Source organism: Temnothorax americanus, unplaced genomic scaffold (assembly GCF_048541705.1).
Source record: "Temnothorax americanus isolate GAGA-0224 unplaced genomic scaffold, ASM4854170v1 Scaffold18, whole genome shotgun sequence".
In the NCBI taxonomy this organism is placed as follows: Eukaryota; Metazoa; Arthropoda; class Insecta; order Hymenoptera; family Formicidae; genus Temnothorax; species Temnothorax americanus.
This window is the reverse complement of record NW_027509318.1, coordinates 735564-758613: the sequence shown is the minus strand read 5'-3', so window position 1 is coordinate 758613 and position 23050 is coordinate 735564. Positions and strand designations below refer to the sequence as shown.

At 44.2% G+C, this 23050-nt stretch overlaps 1 protein-coding gene across 3 annotated transcripts in view; it reads left to right on the top strand.

The window, feature by feature from the left end:
- LOC143896314 (zinc finger protein castor homolog 1) overlaps window positions 1-23050 on the top strand; it is a 171321-nt gene that overhangs the window by 104918 nt on the left and 43353 nt on the right. For all 3 annotated transcript variants that reach the window (XM_077404096.1, XM_077404097.1, XM_077404095.1), the window contains 3 exons: window positions 17933-18000; window positions 18830-19278; window positions 19378-19675. In XM_077404096.1, the coding sequence (XP_077260222.1) occupies window positions 17970-18000; window positions 18830-19278; window positions 19378-19675 (778 nt within the window). In that variant the 5' untranslated portion in view covers window positions 17933-17969. The remainder of the gene's footprint in view (window positions 1-17932; window positions 18001-18829; window positions 19279-19377; window positions 19676-23050) is intronic.

The window sequence follows — 23050 nt, the reverse complement described above, 5'->3', positions numbered from 1 at the left end:
AGAAGCATCTCAATGCTCACAATTAATTTTATTTAAGTAATATGTAAGTCTATAAAAATTTTCATTGAGCATAGCTGGAATCGACGACGAAAACATCTAATGTTTAAGCTATTGATATCGTGTGGACGGTACGTAGAGTTCGCGGAAAGAAAAGGAGGCGACATTTCGACGACGCCGAAATGCAATTCGTCGCGCGACAAGAGGTCGTTGCACCGTGTGCCCTTCCTGTTTCTACCTCGCGTTACCTCCAACGCCTTCGTTCGATCGTGCTTTCGCGAGGCGATAATAAATTACCTCGGTACGCCGCGATCGCAGCAATTCCTCCCACTTGCGAGAGAAAAAAAAAGAAATGACCGAAACGAGAGCGAAGAAGTGCGTGACAAATCTATCCGCGATCGATATCGATTGTTAGCGACTAAAGTCAAATCACGCCTGCAATGTTTGCAAAAAAGACGTGCGTGAACGAGGCCGTTACTTAATTGACGTACCGCTCCGGTTTATAATTACACTCGCGTTGCATGTTTCATACGCAATTAACATTGTATAATCTATGCAATCTTTCAGTAGCTAACCAGGTCGTTTCGGAAAAAACGTGGATACTGACGATTTGATAAACCGAGACAAACTTTTGATAAGTTCGGTGTAATCGATAAGTCATTCTGTGCTACTTATATGTCACCAGAAGCTGCGACATTAATTTTTCTATGCATGTAGAGTTACGTCACATCTCCGTTCACGAATTGCAATGATCACGCATGTCTCCGGAGAATCTAAGCTTTGGGTATATCACGAAAATCGGTAGCTCTCGCGATCATGGATTTTGGGAAATAACTCGGACACAAGGGCTACGGGACGAGATGAAGACGAGCGAGACAAGCGGCGGCCCGGCGAATCGTAAATTTAAATTTAGAGAGACGCGTGCACGTGAGCGCGCCCCTTCTTCGGGGCCTTCCCCTTCGGCGTCTCGCGGTTTCTCCGCGCCTATACAGCCTTCCACTCTTTCGGCCTCTTCTCTCGCGCGACTTCCACCACACCACCGTCGCGCGTCGCCGAAGCGCGAGACTCGAAAAAGCGCCGATTCCGTTTGCTCGGTTCCTGTTTCGCATCTCGATCTGAATTTCAAAATGCTTCGCGGATTGGCTAGGTTCTGTTGTGAATTGTCGTGAAATTTCACGATTGGAAAAAGTTGTTCCGATTTTTAAGTCTGTAGCCGTTCTCTCCGATCGACGTCTTTGGTCGATTGTCTCAATAAGGAGATGAAAGATCGACAGAGGGTTCACCGGGCGTGATCGCGCGGTTCTCGCAAAAACGCGCCGCGGTGCCACTTTTGCGTCTTACTCTTTCTTCTTTCTTCCATCAAGATTCTCCATTCGGGCAAAAGACGTCCCATTGGTTTAATTCGATGATAATAATGGTATAATAGGATTTTCTGCGCGAATTCGGTGAATCCAAACTTTCAACGGAATGCGATTTTTGGATACGGAATACGGCTAATTTGAACGAATTAATTGAAAGGAAAAAAATTCAGGATAGATATAAAAAAATTTATAAATTGAAAGTTTTTTTGCGTAAAAGATTTTATTTGCTTGTTAAGGAATACGTTCTACCGTAATTTATACATTGCACTATATTACATTATTATCAAATCTAAAAGAAATATTAAATGTTTATTTTAATTAAAAACTTGAGAAACGTTGACAAAAGCAATACGTTCAACTTAGATCTTCTCAGACTATAGTTATAAATATATGATAAACATAATATATGTACATTGCGAACATGTGCTTTAATGTAATTGAAATCGGAGGCAAACGGTAATTCGAAGGAGACGACCTTACATGACTTCGAGTAAATATGAAAATAGCTGGGTAGAGAAAAGCTTCGTTCGCCACGTGCGCAATGAAACGCAACGAAGGAAGGAGTGAATGATTCTTGGCAATTTTAGCCAGAATGTGAGAAGTCTGAAGACGCGGAGAAGTCCGAATCTACGTAAGATTCGTCGCGTCCATTATAGACAGATCACGTTGAACGCTGATAGTTGGCACGCATTCGACAAAAGAATTCCTCGAAGATTGCTCAATTCGCAAACATGTCAATTTCATCTGTTTAACCTTTTTACTGTCGAAAAATGATTTTATCGTACATTACATCTTCAATTGTAAGATTTAATAGAAAGTAAATAATTTTTAGTGCGTTTAATAAATAAAAAGAATTAGTAACAAATAGAGAATATGGTGAAAAAATACCGATAGCGAATAATTCTGATTTTATTTCGTAGCAGAAAGATTGAGACATGTTTGCGAGAAGAGAGATATTTCGTAAGGCATTATATATATCGATACCATAAGTCACGGAAGGAAATTTCTTTAGGTGGCGTTTGGCTTCTTATCTGTACGCCATGACGTTCAACATTCGAACGCCCACGCACGGAAGTTGACTTCCTCATTTAACCGCGGGACGGAACTTAGTCTCCTGATTTTAATTTCGCGCAGACCGTCGTATCTTTAATGGCCTTAATTTAAAGAAAAATATATATGCGCATATAACAACGATTTAAAGTGCTGATAACAATAACTTGCAACTCGAACGTTTTCTTTTTCGCAATGTCTCGAAAGTCTCGTCTGTGTAACGAAATCTGGTTAATTTGACTGCGTTTGTAACTTTCCTAGCGAAGCTCTAATTCTCTAATGAGCTCGAGAATAACACGAAATTCCATTTTGAAGCCTACCATTGATGTTCTCTGTCTGTGGAATTCGCGTAAATTTACCTCTTATGCTTAAAAGATTGGAGTACACGCGCGAATCGAGTAGGTGTAATGTATGGCTTGCCGGTTTAATGCCGCGGCGGGTATGTAACTAGGCCGTGTCGCGATTCGGGTGTGGCCGTCGCGCATTGTTTCTGAAATTACGATATCGTAGTTATTAATATTTATATATTGCGCACAAAGAATCGTCGTTGGCTGCTGCTGGCTCAGCGACGACTTTCTAAAGCGACCGAATGCCATCGCTCGGAAGAGACAACTTAGCGACGTCTCGTCAGTTTGTCTCAACCGACAACAGTTATCGTCACACGGAACAATTCCAAAGTAAATTAGAATTTGATTAGAATTTAGAATTTAATGTTAACAGCTTTGCATAAAAGTTATATAAAAATCGAATGTTTCACAGACAAAGAAAAAAGCGATAATTTTGACATCCCTGATGCATAAACTGACAGTATAACTGTATGGGAATTCAGTATATTTTTATTAAGTAGATGGCGGATAAAAAGATGAAAATTGTGCAATAATGGGTTCAAGGCTGCATGGTATCGTGTCTAATACCTACGGACCGCGAGAACAAGCACGCGGTCATAACGGTTCATCGGTATAATGACGTGAGTCGTTGCGACCGCTCAATATCCGGATATCCAATGAAATCAGATGGCTGGCGGTTGATCGACATTTCGGGGGCGCTCGTTTGTCACAGAGAAAAGCCGGAGTCCATTTGTCCCTACGCGATCTACGCCCGGCTGTATTAAGCCTCGGCAGCCAGCCGGCCTTACCTGCCCACGCCGGCCACGGCAGGCCGGCCGGTCGGCACACGCTCGCTTCTCTCCTTTTTTAATTATTCCGTCCTTTTTACGGACATTAAGATAAGCGGCAGCGCCGGTCGCCAAGCTATCGGTCAAAGTCACGCGGAGTTCGCCCCGCGATACGTTCGAACACGGAAAGGATTGTTCCTCCCTCGGTTTTTAACTCTCTCGATCCATCTGCCTGCCGTGTCATACCGTCACGCGTCGACGAATTTTCGGTTCACTTCTCATGTATTTCTTCACTTCGTTCTCTTCTTCCTCCTCCTCCTCCTCCTCCTCCTCCTCCTCCGATCCTTTTTTATTCCGGGACGTGGATGTGCTAGTGCGCAACCGTAAAGCGGAGTGGGTGATATCAAGAAGTCGAGAGAAGGGCTCGGATTATTTTTTTAATCTTCCGCGAACGCGTTTCGTTGAGATTCTACCGTGGTGTCGTGGGTGGACGGGAGGGTATTCAGATGCGTGAATTTCTTTAGGCTTTGCGTTATGGTAATGGATGGTTGTCATAAAAATTCAGGCATCGCTCAACAGGCGCTCTTCGTAATTATCGGATTTGAATTCTTCATATCACTCGCGATCGACTCATTGACATTTTCGTCGAGTTTCACTCGTTGGAATTCCGCGTCTGTGCCCACGTTGCAATGTTCCTTCCACAATGAAAACGTGCACGTAGATAACCGACACTCGTACGTAATCGCTCGCCTCGTAGGTACACATGAAAGTCCCGGGTAGTTTCTCTGCAACTTCGATCACCGCGAAATTTCTCAACACCGAATCATGTAGCTCGTGAATATTTGTTATTTCGCTTGTAATTGTGATATAATTATCAATTGCGAAACTATTATAAATGTAATGAATTTTTCTCTCTCAAAGATTGAAAGATGTCTGTACAAATATACAATCACAATTAACAAAAATAAATCTAAAAAATTAACATGCATTATATAGAAGTATGCAAAAAATTCTGTAATTATTCGCGAACGAATATTAACTATTAATTATTAATTATGCAGTATTTTGAGCGATAATTTTTAATTTTCCAGTATTTATCTAATATCGGAGTGATAGAAAAGAAGGTATTTGGTGTCTGACGCAAAGTGTCGACACGTCGATAATATTCCTGCACTACACGCAATACAGCTCATTGACATTTTAATCGAGTTTCGCGGAACGCACACCGGAACTACGATCTTTATCGTCGGAGCGCGTGATCGCGACGTGACTTTTCCTCCGCTATAAAAATGCGCGTCCGGTTGGAATTGCAGCTGCGATTCGTTAATAAACATCGCGGCTGGCCGCGACGACGGTATCGCCGAAAAAGGTCAACCCCATCCCGCAACAACGTGGGGCAAACAATGGTCAGGCACGAAAAAGGCGCGAAATCCAGAATGCCGCAATGGACAGCGCTGGCTCGCGCGCGATTGCGAAGGTACGACACGTTCGACGCACGTCTCTCAAATAAATTATCAACACTCTGGCATTCGCCGCGGAATCGAGCATCGATATATGACCGGTGCCGGGAAGGCACAGCCGGACGAACCAACGGATATGCTGGATATGGCGAGGGATACGAGGGGGATGTCGAACATCATAAGCATGCGATCGTCTTCGTTCACCCACTTTGCCATGCCCGTAGAAAACTCCGATTCCCTTAAAGGGAAATCCTCGATACGTGTCTCTATATATATTCGAGTCTGCCTGACATTCATGTCTTCATTAAGCTCGCGACAGTTGACACATCTTGAAACATACGTGACGCTTTCTGAGATACACGTATCTACAATATATATCTAAATAAAAGAATATAAGTCATACACATATTCAATAGTAACCAATCATTATTATATAATTTAAACAGATATATATTTTTTATTTACTCCTCGATTACTTATCTAGTCTTTTTGTTAATGATAGTTAATTATAGATATGTGATGGTAAAGTTATATATGTGTCTGAATTATGAGAGAGAGAGAGAGAGAGAGAGAGAGAGAGAGAAAGTGAGAGAAAAGAGTAAAAATGCTACACATTTACTAATTTTTCTCGAACGTTTACAGCACATGTATCGTCGTATCGAGTGCACGAAGTGTTTGAGAAGAGGCCTCGATCGATTTCAATCGACTTGTCTCATAGATTAAAATATGCGTGAGGCTAATCGTTACGATGTTATAAAGTGCATCCTGCAATTGTTTCATATTGCTATATAATGATGCGCAAAATGAAGAAAGGTTGCTTATCGGAGCAACTTTGTACATCACGAACAATAAATTCATTTATCGAAACGAGGTTTTGCTCATATTGTGTCACAATCTAATATCTCATTTGCATTTTTCCTTGGAAAGGCATCTTTTATTCTCTTGTTTTAGTATTTCTAATAATTCTTCTCCACGTGACGCAATTATATTGTTCCGCGAAAGGATTTAAATCCGTTAATTCTATTATGCGAGCTTGCTTCTTGCAATCCAGACCACTTCAAGTTGTCGTCCGCGTTCGCAAAAAGTTCAGCTCGATCGACGGACGAGGAGAATAAAGGAGACGGCGGAGGAGGAGGAGGAGGAAGAGGAGGAACGGCGAAGATGCGAGTCTGGCATCATCTTCGGACAGCGGGCAGCGCCATTATCCCTCGTCCATTTGAATTTTCAAGTTTCGTAATAACGACTAATACGAGACAAATGAAGCGCGCGAAGAGTGAACGGAAGGGGAGAGGAAGAAGAACGGTGGAGAAGAGCGGTGATTAATGGAGTCTCCGCAGCGAGCGAGAGCTCGGCCCGGATAAGATCTCCGATGGAATTCCCGTGGCTTTTATATTGGATTTCTTTTAAATTCGTTACTTTATCCGGCGCTATGTTAATAGCGGCCCGATATGAGAGCTCGCGGTTAAGAGGAGTTCATTTATCATTCCGCGGTGAGGAGAGTCTCTCCCGCGCGGCAGCGCGGCCTCGAACTCCACGCACTGTTCTGTGCATTAGGAACGATTCATACGTTCATAAAGCTCTCTCTCTCTCCCCGCTTATCCAGTCACCCTTCCGATTGTTGTTTCGGAAATGAATTTATTACCTCGCTCGAGCACCTCGATTAAGCAGGCCGAATGCACACCCACAAAACAGCAAAGTCCCTTTCTTATTTCCTCCGCGAGAGTCTCGGAACGGGGGAGTACGGAGTAGGTAGCAAGCATCGTTTCTTTTCTCGTTTCGTATATTAGATTTTGCACGCCGCGAGATAGATTGATCTTGTTTTACTTTATACGACACGATTTATAGCATAACGAAGGAGTGGGCGTTAATGAATGCCGAGTCAGGTATTCGTGCGCTACCGCGAGGATGACGCGTTGCGAAAAATTATTTCGCGCACGCGGGCCACGTTAAATGCTATTTTATACGCTGCCTTAATAACGCCACGATACTTGTGGCTGAACGGAGTTCATTTATCATTCGACGTTGCTCGCATAGGCGAGTCCGATCTCCGATGTCTCCTCGGCCTCGAACTCCGCGACGTACAGTGCGTTAGACGCGATTCATTCATTCCGATCGAGTCCTTCGATCTTCGAAGAACGATTCGCCATTGTTCTCTCAATGAATTCGCAAATTCATAACTATAGAAGTATATATTAACGTAATGCGCAATATATAGACATTTCTTATTTTTCTTACATTATTGTACAAGTGAATTTAATAACAATTATTTACTTGCAGATTATTTGAAACTGAATAGTCAGATGCAAACTATAGTCTTTATTGCTTTAATCTTATTGTCTGCCATATATAACGATTTCATTGAATCGATTTAAATCGGTAATTATAGAGATTACTTTTTTTATTGCATATTTATTTTGTATTATTTCTATTACTATTTTTATATTAGCTTTTATTGCGCGTTTCTATTTCCAATATTCCGATTTGCTTACTAATTCACGTTGTCGGAAGTCGGAAAATTGTGTCAGAAGTTTTTGTGATTTCCGATCACGCTTAATCGATACAATCGAACCGTTTGTTTGTTTCGCGGGAACGAGGAAGACGTTTCTCAACTGGACGATCGGTGTCAGTGGCCGGACGGAAGTACTTTCGCCTTGGAGCGAGACTCGGCGCCTCCTAAGACGAGACATTTCGCCTTTTTGCATTAGGATTCACTTCCCAGTGTGATTAATTGGGCCTCATTAACATCACGTAGCTTGCTCGCTACTTCGATGCGCGCGCTGTCGCGACTTAGAAATAAATACGTTTCGCTTGTGTAGGTACATCGAAGCCGGCTCGTTGTGGTTTAACCTCGGGTACAATGTCCGCTTGAGACTCTTACTCTCTCCCTACTATCGCTGCCACTTGTGATTACAACAATAACGTTTCAACCTTAGATCCCGTAAGAAAGTTTATTGATTGAGATGGCTGTGATTGTAACATTAGTCGCGAGTTATCTATCTTCCAATTTTCCACCCATCACAATTGTGATCTACAATTTGCGTCCATAAAGAAGCGAGCGCTCGCGATACGTCTGGCGAATGTGATATTGACGAAAAAGACACTTGTGACATTCATGAGAGCCTGGTACTTTTGTCGCCGACGATACCTCTTAATCCAGATCGAAAATATGTAAATAAATTCACTCGCGGCTTCGGTAGAGCCGGATGCCCACTCTCTGTATTCCCCGTCGAAAAAGTATTTTAATAGAAACGATTCATCATTCCCGGGAGCCCACGGACGAGCTTCTTTTTCTTCGATCACGGCGAAGAGCAGCCCGGACTTTTACGCTCGCCTCTCTCCAGCTCCGAACTTCGAGTCGATCGCTTTGGCGCGTCTACCTCGTCGTCCCTTTGTCGACCCGGTTTCCACTGGGATTCAATTTTACCGGATTTCGCGGAATTTCGGTCGAACGGTCGGTTTTGGTTTATCTCCTCGCCCGCGCTCTGTCTGCCCGCGTTCGCTTTCTTTTTTTTCCGGCGGCCCATGGAATTATGCACCGCAGGATTCGCCAGCTTTCGCGGAATCCCGGTCGGACCGCGACACGGCGCGCGGACTTTTCGACCTTTCGATGATATAGCTTTTCGTTAGGTTTATGGAATTTATGAAGAGCGTCGCAAATTTCGATTAGCCCGGACAGTAAATCGCGCGGCTGCGAGACGTCACCCAGATAATCCGGATGAGGATTCTGAGTAACGTCTTCCAGATGACACCTCGTGATAAAGACTGCCTGTAATATATACATCCATCAACATTTTTTTAACTCAATGTTAAGTTAATTTTATTAATTTTTTGCTGCTTATTTTTTTAATTTCTTATTCGAATATTGTTCAACTCTTATGACATAAAGATTTGTGAGCGTGATCTACATATATATATATATATATATAAGATCTTCTTCTTCGAGGATGCTCGATACAGAGGCGAATTCTCCAACGAATTTACGCGGTTAGTATATTCGGACTTTACGGAATTTCATCGGATTCGCTTCTTCATCTTTCTTTTTTTTCTTTCGATCGTACGAGTCTCGACGATTGAAACACACGCGAATCCGGAGGGATTCACGGCGCTATCGGACCGCACTCGTAAAGGAACTCGTTCTCTTCGTTCCCTCTTCTTTTTCTTTATCTTCTTCTGTTTCTTCTTTTGTAACTCGATGCTCTCGGTGCGTATACGGGTCCCACGACTCCGATTGAGTTCGACGTCTCATTATGTCAGAGCTAAGAAGATTTCGAGGGAATTCCATACCTCGTTCTCTCATTCCGCGTCCTCCTCCGCCACCTTCTCCTTTCTTTCCTTCCTATTTCTCTTCGTCTTCTCGGGAATCGCAAGTACTTTGAGATCACTGTCTGTATTAAATCGTCAAGAACGTTTAATGGCCGATCATATCGCGGGCAGGAGCTATTTGCGAAGCCACGAAATTTTAAAATTGTGTTAAATCCTTAGTTTATAATAATATATTTATAACCTTGACCATTATATATACCCCAATCCAAAATTAAAGAATAAAAATTACAGAGAAGAATATTAAATCTCATTAATAATTTATGATGTCGGTCTCTCGGCTATCAAATTTATTCCGTAGCATATTCTTATTATCCCATGCTGTTAAATATCGATTAAACGCGATTATTTTTTTCTTTAGCGAAAGGAAAACGCACGAGTTTTACGTGATAAACGGCGAGAGGGGAAGCGCGGAAGGAAATGTAATAATTTTAATTGTGTGTCGCGATACCGGTTTAATATTTCCAACCGGTTTTGAAACGATAGGCGCGAATTTGCATTGGACTGCGACACGTACGCTACTAGGTATGAAATAAGGAAGAAAAGAGGGGAGAGAGGCGCAAGAGTGGAGAGGAGAAGACATCAAACGAGTCTAACGGGATCGCGCGTAATCCAGAAAACTATAGCTGGATTATCTCTCCCCGGTCTTCACCGTCGCGCTCGCGGAGAGACCAGATTTTTCCATTATTCATCAAGAGCCGAGAGTCGGCCGTCACGTCGCGATTGATTTCTTATTGATTTCTTGCGGCTCGCTATTAGGGATCAATCGAGCTTCGTAACCAATCTTACACGCGAATCGCCGATAAAATGTTCCTTGACAGGCATTTGCCGACGCAATTGGGAACAACACAATGTATCGCCAAAGGAAGGATTTCCCGTTCCTTCAGTCAACTCAATCAAAACTCGCGGTTATAATAGTCATACTAATCTGTTCAATTTAGAAGTAACGTCTAATTGGAACGGCCTCTATACGATTATGTACGATAAATAAGTATAATAGTAATATAAATTATGCTTTAATAACAATAATTTAGATATATCTGTGATCTGTAATACCAGTGGCAAATAAGAGAAATCGGACGCAAGTCTAAACTTCCGTTAAACACAGCGAGATTCAGGGGAATCGCGCATCGCGAGACGATCTAAAATATGGCCGGCTCGACACCCGAGACTCTCGACGAAACGATCGTGTTGCGACTTAACGAAGAAAGCGAGCATTCAACCTCCGTTCAGAAGCATTTCTTCAGTCGAGGAGACGTTGCGTTCGGCCCATAAAAAGCGGCCCGTGGAAGCGCCGATCGTTTCGCTTCCCAAGTGTAACGTTTGCGAGATGACTCTAATTGGTGTTCGAGGTTGATGAGCGCGTATGCGAGACGCGCAGAATTTTCAATACGTCTTTCTTCTCTTCCTTTCTTTCTCTTTCTCTTTCTCTCTCTCTCGTTCTCATAAAATTTGCTCGTACAAACGTTTTCTCGTTTTCACGACGCGTAAAAACAATTCCGAAAGCAGCGATTGTGGAGCGGATAATTATAAGGGACCAAGTATCATTTAGCGAATATAAAAGTTTGCGAAGTCTTTTATTCATACTATCACCTTCACCATTTCATTGAATGACTTACGGTGCTAATATGTGTAAAAACTATGGACGTTTTGTCTTGAAATAAACACCTCTCTCGCGATTATTTAAAATACCAATGATTAACTTCGTATGATAATAGAAAGATAAATCATATGTCACCATTTTTAAGACTTTTATTAAAAATCGCGAATAAGAGTACCATTGCACATATCCCTGTAACGCTACTGCCCCTTCGTTACTCGTTACCAGCAATATGGCCCCCTTTTTAGTGGAAGCCACCCCGAATCGAGCGAGGCCAGTCCAGGCTGCTATAAATCTCGGAAGTTTTAATGCCTTGCAGCCTGCACGACAGCCCCTCCCCCCTCTTCCTTGTTTCTCCTTCCCCCCCGTGATATCCTCCTTCTTCTGCATGGCGGACCCCACCTCTCCGCCAACCCTTATGTCCGTATTTGCATACGCGCATAATAGCGAGTGCGGCCTACCCTTTACTATTAATTTTATAAAATCGCTCAAGCCATTGCCGGTCGCGTCCCTCCTGCCTTATTTAAATAACGGATTTTCGAAATCTCGTTTTCAGAACGATCCAAGAGGGGAACACACGTATTCGCGCACGTGCGTACCAAACAGATTCCAAATTGTATAGCTTTCATATAAATAAAATGGTATTGTTGATTTCGATATAAATTTATGTATAATTAGTGTTATGCATCAACATTTAATACTTGATATATCGGGCAGATTAAGACTAACATTGTACATTGCAAATTATCGATATAATATACTTTTTACATTTTGTGTTTTTTTTTTAGAAAAAGAATTTAGACAAGACTTTTACTTTATTTGGAAAATATAGCTTTAAAAGTTTGAAAATTTTTCGCGAAAAATATATGTGTTTTTAATATGCTGTTTCGTCGCGTTTCACGTACGAGTCAACGTCCATCGATTAATTACTCGGCATTCACTCGTTAATTAGCCTTGAAACTTTCCCGAGGTAGAACTCTGGCGGTAAGTTCACGACGATTAAGCCGACGAAATGACTCCGACGTTATTCCAGCGAAAGAAGAAGATTCACCATTAAGTCGTCTACTGCTTGGATATGCAGCAGCAACAGCGAGAGAAGCCCATCAGCAAATTTAATTCCATCGACATTCTATGTGCGCTTTATTGAGATTTAAATTAAGATTCGAACTACACTCTAGAATCCTAATAAAATTATCAGGGGAATTTGCAACGGACTGTCCAATGATGGAGGATGAACAGTCGCAAAGCTGAATACAACCGGCCTCATTTTATTTATCAAGGATTGTAAGTACTGTACTTACAAGAGCTGACAAGGAATTCAAAGAGATTTTAATATCTCAATAAGTTCATGAATTAAAAGAAAATCATGGTCAGCCAATTTATATTCTCAGTACGATTTTTCAAACATTTTTTTTTGCAATTATATCGTTTTTGTTACGTTTACGAACCTTGAAAAAAGCGATAAATATGAGAGAAAGAAAAGAATGAAACGAGGGAAACCGGCGTAAAATCGCACATTTGAGCTTGCTCGCGCCTATTAAGACGGTTTAGCGCGGCTGACGAGGCCTCTCCTTTTAAAGGTCCAAAAGTCCCCGCCGTCACCGCGTCGGTTCTACTTAGAGCCGATGGCGGCTTAACTACCGTAACCGTATCCAGGTCTAAATAGTCGGAGTTACGCTAAGTAGCCCTAACCAGATTAGTGAGTCGTTGCGCGCTCTATTTTTAACAGCGCGCGCGCAAAGCACACACAGACACGACCGAAGCGTGTTTTACACGACGCGGACGGACGGAGAGCTGGACGGAACGAGGTGCCGATGAACGGGAAAACAGTACGAAGACAGCCGAGAGAGAAAGACAACGTCGCGCTTTATCTTAATCCTCGTAAATGGAGCATACCCTCTCGCGATCTCCTCTCGCCCGGCTCTTCGCGCTCGGCTCCCGCGCGGCCGCGCCCGGTCGGCTGTCGTAAGTAATTTCGCCACTCGATATCGCTTCCCGCGGTTCTCTTCTGGGAAGGAATTCTAGGAGGCACAGAAACGGAACCATCTATTACGCATTTGATCTAAAGATGATCTTTGTAGTGAGATGGTCTTTGTGGTGGCGCAATTCTCGTATAGGCCAAACATCGTTGGCGAAACGCGCGAGAGACCGAGCGTCTCGCCGCCACTCCACGTCGATTCTTTCGACGCGGCGCGAAGTCCAAATATTAGAAGCAAACATCCTTCCGTCCGGCGACGAGGGCCGAATTTATTTACATGATGCTCGACCATTAAACGCCATCCACTTGTCTCGGCGGCCGTGGACGGCGAGGCTCGGAGCAAGAGCGAGAACGAAGGGCGCGGCGGCGATGGCGGCGGGACGACGGGGGCAGGAATTTTATTTCCGCTCGCATTAATTTCAACGACGCAAAAGACGCGGCCGCCATAAGGCGCGGCTTGAAATTACGAATATTATGACTTCAACCAGTTCTCAGAATTCTATGTTTTTCATTCTTTAATCTCGGTCCTCTCGTGTTTCACACCATATCTTATGAACACACTCGCCCTCTCTCTAACCCGTTCTCTCTATACTTCCTTTCTCGGCTTCCCAGTCCGGGAGCAAGGTAGAGTGCCACACGTGCGAAAGAGTGCAGAAGTAGTTCTATACAGTAATCCTTATATACAACGGAAAAGTATTAAAAAAATATAAGCTGCGCGGAGAAGCCCGTCTTTATCACTCTCTTGAGAGCTCGCGGGATGTTGACTTTTGCTAAGTAAAAGTTTAATGGAAGGCTTTTGAATAATTATTGAATATCGAAATAAAGTTCTAGAAACTTAAATGAGTAATAAGATTTTATCCTTATTTAATCAACTTCATGTTATGTTTAATATAATATATCGATAATAGTAGACTGGTTTCGATGTTTGTCGTCGAGTTGCTGTATAACAATATGCAATTATATATCTCAGTGACGTTTCGAGTATTAGGTGACATATCAATGCGACTGGTTTCGATATTTGTCGTCGAGTTGCTGTATAACAATATGCAATTATATATCTCAGTGACGTTTCGAGTATTAGGTGACATATCAATGCGACTGGTTTCGATATTTGTCGTCGAGTTGCTGTATAACAATATGCAATTATATATCTCAGTGACGTTTCGAGTATTATAGGTGACATATCAATGCGACTACGCGACTCCGATATTTCGCGTCGTCGCTCGAGAAACACGTCCCGAGCACCTGGATCTAACACTCGTCGCAATGTATTTGGAGACGAGCGATTCGATATAAGTCGTGTTGGTATTATTCGGCGGCGAGCAGCGACTCGGTTTCCGGTCGTTTGTCTCAGCATGAGATAGACGATTAATATACATTTTAAGCCGTCAGTGGCGAATTTGAATAATCTCCTGGTATTCCACAGCAGGCACTCCAGAAGCCGCGAGGCCCCTCCAGCCCGCCGCGCCGGGGCCTGGCAACGTTACGTTCGAGTGTTTGACGAACGAACGCGTTACGTCGCCCCGACTTTTTTGTTTCCTCTTTCTGGCATCGGCATCAGCGTCGAGCTATGTCGAGTGGTAGCCCGCTCTCACGCGGACCCCAGCCGCTGTCTCGTACAATTTTATCCCGTCTCAACCCGTCCCAGCTCATCTTATCCCATTCGATGCATCTTCTTCATATAGATTTAGATATACGTAACTGATCGATCTCTTAAACCCTTTGTTTCCTAAATATCTATACAAAATTAATCACTAGAATTAAACTAAAATTGCGTAGAATGTTTAATATTGCATTAAAATTTTTTATATTTTAACAATTTTGTTTGTTTTCCTAACGCAAATGTGCTACAGATGTGCACAATTTGAAAGAAAGACACAAACTCTCTAAACCGCATCCACACACTACGAAACTGTAATGACCGTAAGTGTCTTAATTATCGTGAAGTGCCCGCATTCCATAGTTTCTTTTTCTTTGAGTCGATCACTGGTTTAGATTCACGAGCATCACCGATGCGTGACGCGTTCTCATTAGTAAGCGGTTTGCAAGCATTTCTGCAATTACGTGAAACACGACTTCTCAATATGCATTATGCCAATCGCCGCGGGAGTTCACAAGGCAATTTGTCGAACGTTGTTTTGCAAGTTCGTAATTTAACAGGCGTTTAATAAGCGCGCTTCTCGCCACTATTCTTGCAACACTTTTTATTCCAATTTACTTACCGACGACCGCGCGCTCATCACGCTAAGGAAAGAAGACAGAATAGAATTCGAAGATTTCCTGGAATGGCGCGTCACCGTCTTTAGTCTCTTTCGGTCGAGTTTTGGTAACTTCAGATCTGGTATCTCGAGTATTTAGGCCACGATTTAGGAATTTTAAAAATCCATCGAGACCATGGACGATCTTCTTGTTGTACGCGAAGTCGAGCAGGGAACAATGGAATCGGGAGAACAAGGGACTTTTCAGAAGATGAAATTGTTTTTCGCCTGCCAGTTTTTATTTAAAATAAAATCTATTGATACTTCACAGGTCTTACTCGAATAAGACGGATTTCTCGTTTGAGCTGGATCGGATTAGAAGGAAGGAGTGCGGCGAGAATAAACTCTGCTCGCGTAAAATTCAATTCGCGACTCGTGACGGAAAGATCGTTAGATCCCCCGACGAGAAGGTTATGCAGAGACGAGAGGAGAGCGGTGATAAAAATTTTCGTTCACGGTCGATCGCGAACACTGCGATTCGACGATTTCGGTGCGCGTGTGCACATGTGTGCGTGCGTGAGTGCAGCTTGCACGTACAGAGAGGGTGATAATGTATTCAAGGTCCGCCCCGTGAGCTACATGGTGGGGTAAACGGGGCGGCCCGCGCGCTATAGGTACTGTAACAGATGTTAATTATCCCTTCTGTATATAGCTGGCGAAAAAAGGAGCTCGCTCGCGCTCCTTCCTCGCGGGCGCTCCGCTCGGACATATCGTCCGATCGTACACGCTGCGCGCATCCCCGCTCGTCGACGGCCGGCAGCGCGTATATTCTCGCGGCTACGCCTAACGCGCTCGCGCCAATCGGAGGGCGCGCTCGACTTCGACCAACCCTACTTGCGATACTTGCGATTATTCGCACAGATCTTTCTGCTTAAATCTGTAGATCCATCGATGAGCCGATATGCCGAGGCGCGAGGTGGAAGTAACAATGGCTAGGAATACATTGCGATGGAATTCTGTTGCATGCTGATAATTCGTGTGTACTTTTGTTCTATCGATGTTGAAACTAAAATGACGATTACAGAATAAGGAAAGAATGAAATAGAGAACTGTGTTATTATTTTCTATCTTTTTTATCATTCGGAGATTCTCTCTCTCTCTGTTGAGAAGTTATACGTATTCGTGCAACGATAATAACGATTTATCAAGATTTAAAGTTCGTTTTGCGAACGGATACGTATGTCTTTCGAGATGATTTTCTCATTGACGTTGCAGACAAGCATCAGTCGACACGGTAGCAAACTCGGGGTAGCGGGTTGATCTTTCGAGGACCGGTTGGTTACCGGTCTGAATAGCGGTCTGTCGTGCGAGCAACGCGCAACACAATTTGCGCCTTGATCGAGGAGGCAATAGAAAGCCCTCGTACATCAACCGTGATCGGTACGACAGGTTGGAATTACGGCGCGTGTCGCCGATCCGCGGCGATTCGATGGCCCTGGGATGGTTTCTCTATTTAAAGGTTAATTATTTACGACTCGGCTCATTAGTCCGTCGTGATCGGCAATTATCATTGGAGCTGCGAGTTCGCGACGTGTCTTATCGCGTGATGATCGCCAAGTTTAAATATCGTTAAGAATCCGCATGCAGGATGCATTTTAACGATTCGCGTTTAAATAAGAAATTCCGTCGTCAGGACACGCTGTTCTTTCCGCGTGAGCGACAACGATTAAACGCGACATTAATAAAAGACGAACCGCGCGATGAGCGAGCTACCCAATGGCTACTCATCTCGCGACGGGTTCCTATGAAGGATGCGGTCCGACATCGCGCCGGGGTCAAACCCTCGCGCCAAAAAAGGCAAACGGTCATACGTGTGCGACGTAGGCGATCGCGCAACGAACGGCGGCGGGTACGCCGCGCCGGTAGAAGCGGGTAAGAAGTCATTTTCCAACGGATTGAAATTCCATTCCGCCGTTTCTCATTGCGCGAGAGCCAAACCCGAGAGCCGTAAGGCCATGAAATGACAGTTAGTGCGAGTATAACCCTTCTGAGATAAACCCTTTCGATTGGTCGGACGTTAATGTGCTTATCACGCCGCGCGCCGCCTGCGCTCCACGTCCTCTTTTATTGTTTCTTTCTCATTTCTCATTTTTTTTTCGCTTCGTCGGCCTCCTCTTCTGTCGCGCATTCGCTCTCACTTTCTCTCTCTCTCTCTCTCTCTCTCTCTCTCTCTCTCTCTCTTTCTCTCTCTCTTTTTTTCTTTATCTCTCTCCTTCAGCGCGAGCGTACCGTTTGCCGCCGTGCGACACGACAGCATGTAATGGGCTTAAAGGTCTGCATTCCAATAACCGAGAAACGAATTGTCGTGCACTCGCGCGTTATCGCGCCAGGCCGGTCGGTCGCTCGAAACTAGCAGCGCGAGACCAACACCAGCGCTCGTATATCACCGTAGCTTTTGTTACGGTGACGTGCCTTTGTTTTCGCCTCGTTTTCGCGATTCTCTTACATCGTTCCCTCCTTCCTTGAGCTCAGTACGGACTCAGAAACATCATCGGCGAGCGGCGAGCGTATATTGTCGAGGAACGAACCGTGGACTTCATTCGAGACTAGGTTGATCACTGCACGCATCGCAGACGGAGATTATCTTGCAATGAATCGAAATCGATTCTTACCGAGGTAATTCCCTTTTGTTCAAAAGTATGACATCTACGCGTCCCGCGCATCAGAAAGCAGTACCACTCCTCGCAGGTCATTCTCACGTGTTCCGTTTCAGCGGAACACGTGGGAAGCAAATCCGCGCATCAGGCCGGTCGAAGTTCGAATTGAATATTAAGTATTTTGCGTTTTGTTCCAGGATGCGGTGAGGAGCCGGCTGGTTCGTGAGGTTCGAGATGTCCGCCGTAACCAGCCCGTATGGCCCCGGTAAGATACTTTCAGTCAGAGCTGATTATTAAATGTTAGAAATTTGTTCTACGCGAAATATATAATAATAATAAATTTATTTAAAATTTACTACGAGACGCGTTTTAAAAAATTTGGTCAAAGCATCAGAATTTTTAATGACTTTAATAATAGTTTAGATTGCAAAACTTACGAATGTATATGCTTATTTATAAAACGTTCGAGTCACAAGAGAGAATCTCTTACTATGTTATTATATTATTACAACCGACGATTCTCTCCGCATTCGCGCTAAGAAATCGTCCTACGTGAATCGCAAAGCGATAGTTTCGGTACATCTAACAATAAGTGAAAGCAGCCAAGTGCCGCGTCACGGGTTCACGAATCGCTGCATTAATTTTATGAAACTATCGCGCATACGCCGCATCGCCGACGTTCTGAGAAGAAGCGTGTGCGCTTAGCGTCCGAGTTCGCAGGATTGTAATTGACGCTAAAAGTTGATATCTATTAACTGCGATATGAGAAACGAGCGACGCGCTACGCGGCATCGCCTTGAAACGCCGCGCCGCGGCATTTGTTACGCGGAATTAGTGACTATTGTCGCCTTTACCTTCGCAATGCAAATACCGAGATACATTGCTCATCCAGATTGCGTCTTTATTCTCACTCGACATTCCTAAGTTATTTGAGAGACTGACGGGGATGTAAAAATGAGACGAAAAATCGCTTGAGATCGGTCTCGCTTCGTTCTTGCGCGCGTGCCCGTAGCGTCGGTTGAGAAATGGAACGATAGGATTATAGCGATTTATCCAAACAAGACAACGATCGAGTGAATTTCATCTTTCATCAGCGGAGATGCTTTCCGACTCGGTCTACAACTACGCGACGACCCGACGGGGCGCCACCGATCAGGACAGCGACTCCCAGTACGAGGCCCAGGCCCAGTTGCAGATCACCAGCAGCATCCAGAGCAAGCCGCGGAACAAGCGAAAAAATTTCAAGCCCATAAGCAGCCGGATGGCGGAGGTGTCCGACGAATCCGAGAGAGACGACGATGAACCGGAGGTCGTAGAGGAGAGTTCCAGCGAGATCCTCGAGTACGAGAGGAAAACGATGCTGCTGCCGGCCGACGAGAGATCGAAGCAAAGACTAAACAATAACGAGGCCAGTCCAATGGATCTCTCGGTTACCACTAGGCCGCCGTCCTCCGAAGCCGACGACGATAGCGCGGACTCTCTCAGGCATAAGTTTATCCTCGAGCAGCTAAGGTCGCAGAAGTTTTACTCCCCCGGTACAGAGGTAAGTTTTACGATCAACTGATTACTGATTTTTAATTTTTATTTCATTTATTTAACACGAGATGTTCTCGATTTGTTCCCGAATATCTACGGTATTCAGGCGAGGAGTCCGAACTCCGATTCATCGGAAAGAAGCGGGAGCGGCGTCCTGGATGCGGAATCATCTCGCTTGGACGATCAGGACATCCAATTCGAAGATGAGCGGGGCAACGACGTCGACGGCGAAGTCGAGATCGAAGAGCGGAAGCCCTTCGAGGGCATCATGAGAGAGTACGCGGAATCGACAATGCAAGAACTTTTAGCGATCTACGGACTGGCGGGAGGTGAATTGGCGAAATCGGTCAGCAGGCAACTGCCGCCCACTTTCCTCAACCCGAACGTTGGCCAGCTAGCTCAAGGTAAGTGATCTTCCAAAAAATTCGACGATTTATGTTCAATCGAATAAATCAATAATTCGTAAAATTTCCTATCGGTAGGTACATATATTATGGTAACGCGGTCATTTTTTATTGTCTTGTAACAATTATTTCAAGTACCATTGCCATTCTCGAAATTAAAATCAACGTTATGATTTTGAATGCCTATTAAAACCATTGTCGGCATTGTTACAATCGCTCGCAATGTCATTTGACGAAGTTGTTAGATGGATCAGAATACATAGATTGGCATCAAATTCAGGGTTGGCGTGGGATTAATCGTTGGCCGCAACTGGTCGACATTCGCGACTGATCGAATTTGGCCGAGTATCAATTCCGTGCCTCACTTGCCGCAAGAGTTATCGATCGACGAAAGTCCAACGCTGTCGACGCGTTTTTTGATAGACCGAATTACGTTGAATTCGCCCCGAGGAAAGAACGAAATAGATTAATATTTACGACAAACGTAGGCGTTTCTTGTATGTAGGTATTTCTTGATGATTTGTCGGATTTGCTGATCGCCGCGCTGGTAGCCGCGATCGTCGTTCGATACAACGTGAATTAGAGGCCTCTGCCGAGCAGTGGCGGTTACGTCAGCCGGCATCGCGATAAACGAATCCACTTCTCGCGATATGTGTGCTCGTGCGAGGATGGGGACGTATAGAGAGCCGGCGGCTTTCGGCCGGGACTGTACGTGCACCAGAACAGAATGTGGCACTTACATATTGCCGGTGCATCGCATATGTGCGCACGTGAATATGTGATGGCTCTCGCAAGATGGCCGACTTATAACTCATAAAGTCGGTCGGTCCCGACTGTGCGCTAAGCGTCGACCGTCCGACCCGCGATCGATGGATGCCTTCGAGATCAGCCAGCGTCATCGTTTCCCGTTGCGCGCGGCGATCAGCGTGGGATGACGCTCTCGAGAATTCCCTGCGGTCCGGAATTCTCAAGTCGGTTTAACTCACGTACTCTTTCCTCTCTCGGCACCTTCGACGCGAATTATTTGCTCTACGAAAATAATTTTCGACATGCGTATCCCGGAACCTTGATTGGAATATGAATGAAGGACGGAATGTTTACACACAGAATGCTGATAGACTTACAAATTAATTTATCTATTTTGATCCAGGAATTTTTTTGGCGACAGCTATAACAGTGTATGAATATATGATTCTCAATGAATCCAAAACACTCGTAGACATTTCCAAATAATCTTAAAAAATGATATCTGATATTAAAATAATATAAAATTTGTTACAATCTTATATTTAAGAACAAAGGTTGAAGTGAAGTTTTCATCCGTTCTCACTACCGCGTCTTCCAACTGGTCGCCACCTACGTGCAGGTGACGAGGAACAAAAGCCGGAGCATTTTACGACATTGTGTAATCATCGCGATTGATACAGAAAAAATCTCGTGTAATTTATCATATAAAAGAACTCAATGCGGTAACGTGTCATCTTAGCAATGACACGTTAGACAACGACAAAAAAGGGAAGGACGATACTTCTCAGACGAACGTCATTCGTCTCGCGAGTCTCGCCTTGACAATCTGACAAACTAATATGCTGCGTATTTGTTTATGAAAATATCGTTGAAAATATTAAAAAATATAATATCTTATAACTATATTTAATGTCGGAGAACACCCCTGATGTGATTATATGGATCGCGTTATTTCTTTTCTCCATATACAAGTTAAAAGTTATGCTCGCGACTTATATATATCCTACGTTTTTACACGAGATTTTTTGTTACGAGCCAACTGGATTAATCCTCTGCCATACTTTCCGTCCAGTTAATCGCTCCATTTCTTGGCGCCGCGATATTAATGCGATACACCGAGGGCACAGAAAAGGTGTATACCACTGTCATACAATCGCCGTGCTGAGTGAGCGGGGGAGCGATAATCTGGTGCGAAGAAAAGTAGAAAACTCGCCTATGCGCGCGAGTGGAAGAGAGACGGATATACTTTGGAAGGATCGAAGGGTAGGGTCCGATGAAGGGTGCAGAGGGAGATACCGCGATGCCTCCGTGAACCCATTAATCATTCTACCCGGATAAAAGGCAGTAAGGATGAAAAGAGAAGACGGACAGTCGGACGGACAACGGGCAGGCACGCAGCAGACGCTGGAAGGAGCGGATAGAAAGAAAGAGAGAGAGAGAGAGAGAGAGAAAGAGAAAAAGTCTTTCCTCTTTCTCCGTCCGCTTCCTCTCTCGCGAGCGTGAGCGCGAGCACGCGGGATCATTTTTTATTTTTGTCCTTTTCGAAATTCGTCGGACGCTTCGCCATTGTCAGGGCCCGCGGAGACTTTCGAGAGACAGGCCTCCTCTCCGGGGCCTCCAGGCGTCGTTCCGTCGCACGGGACCAGATTCATTAACTGATAGCACATGATTCCCCCGGCTCGATTACGTTTTTTAACGATATCCGTCCGCAACGCCGAGTCGGAAGAATGATCATCGAATGCCACCCGTCGGGCGAGAAAATCCACTTCGTTCTCGAAATCGGCTTGGCCCGACCGATCGACAGGACTATTTCTTTCTCTCTATATACGTATAGATCGCCATCCAATTTAGCGAGGCTTTAAAAAGTAATCGACGGTACGTTATAGCGGATTATTATCTACTTGAGAGAGGATACACATGTGTCTGGCTAAGAAGAAAGAGAAAGGATTTTAGAGTTCGAAACTCTTCAGTTGTTTCTAAATCTCTATCGTACATGCTACAAATTCTCTTTAATAAACAACTTTTTGACGAAAAGTTTCCGTGAAAAGCGAACCTTCTTGTCATACTTCGTCGGGAAAAGAAACGACCGCTGCGAATCCTTCGTTAAGAGACGTCAGATTCAAAAAGCCAGCTAACTCGACTACTATTCAACGAATCTGTCGTATCTACTGGCCGGGTTTAATTCGAGACGTTGGTAGCGAGGAAAGGAACGGCGAATCGATGGTATTAAGGAGAGGGGATCGGCGGGGGGGAGTCTGGATCAGCCTGGTTACGAGCTTTTATGTCTCCGTACCTCACTCGGGCACGTATGAGTTAGGTACGATGGTCCCCGAGGACGAATCGTTGCGAGATCGAAATCGGAGCTTCCTCCTTGAAAGCGGACAAAGAGCCCCCTTCTTGGTTGACGAGAGGCGTTAAGGATCTCAGGTGGTCGGCCAGTCGTTGAATCGAGAATTGTGATGTTTCTCGATGAAATTTATGCAAGTAGAAAACGAAAAAATTGTAAGAAAAAGAAAATGGTACTATAGAACTAAGAAAACAGGTTACGTTAGTTGTCATCTTAAACTTTATTTTTATTCTTAGACTTTCTAAATGATTTACACCGCAGATATAATGTTTCTTACAATT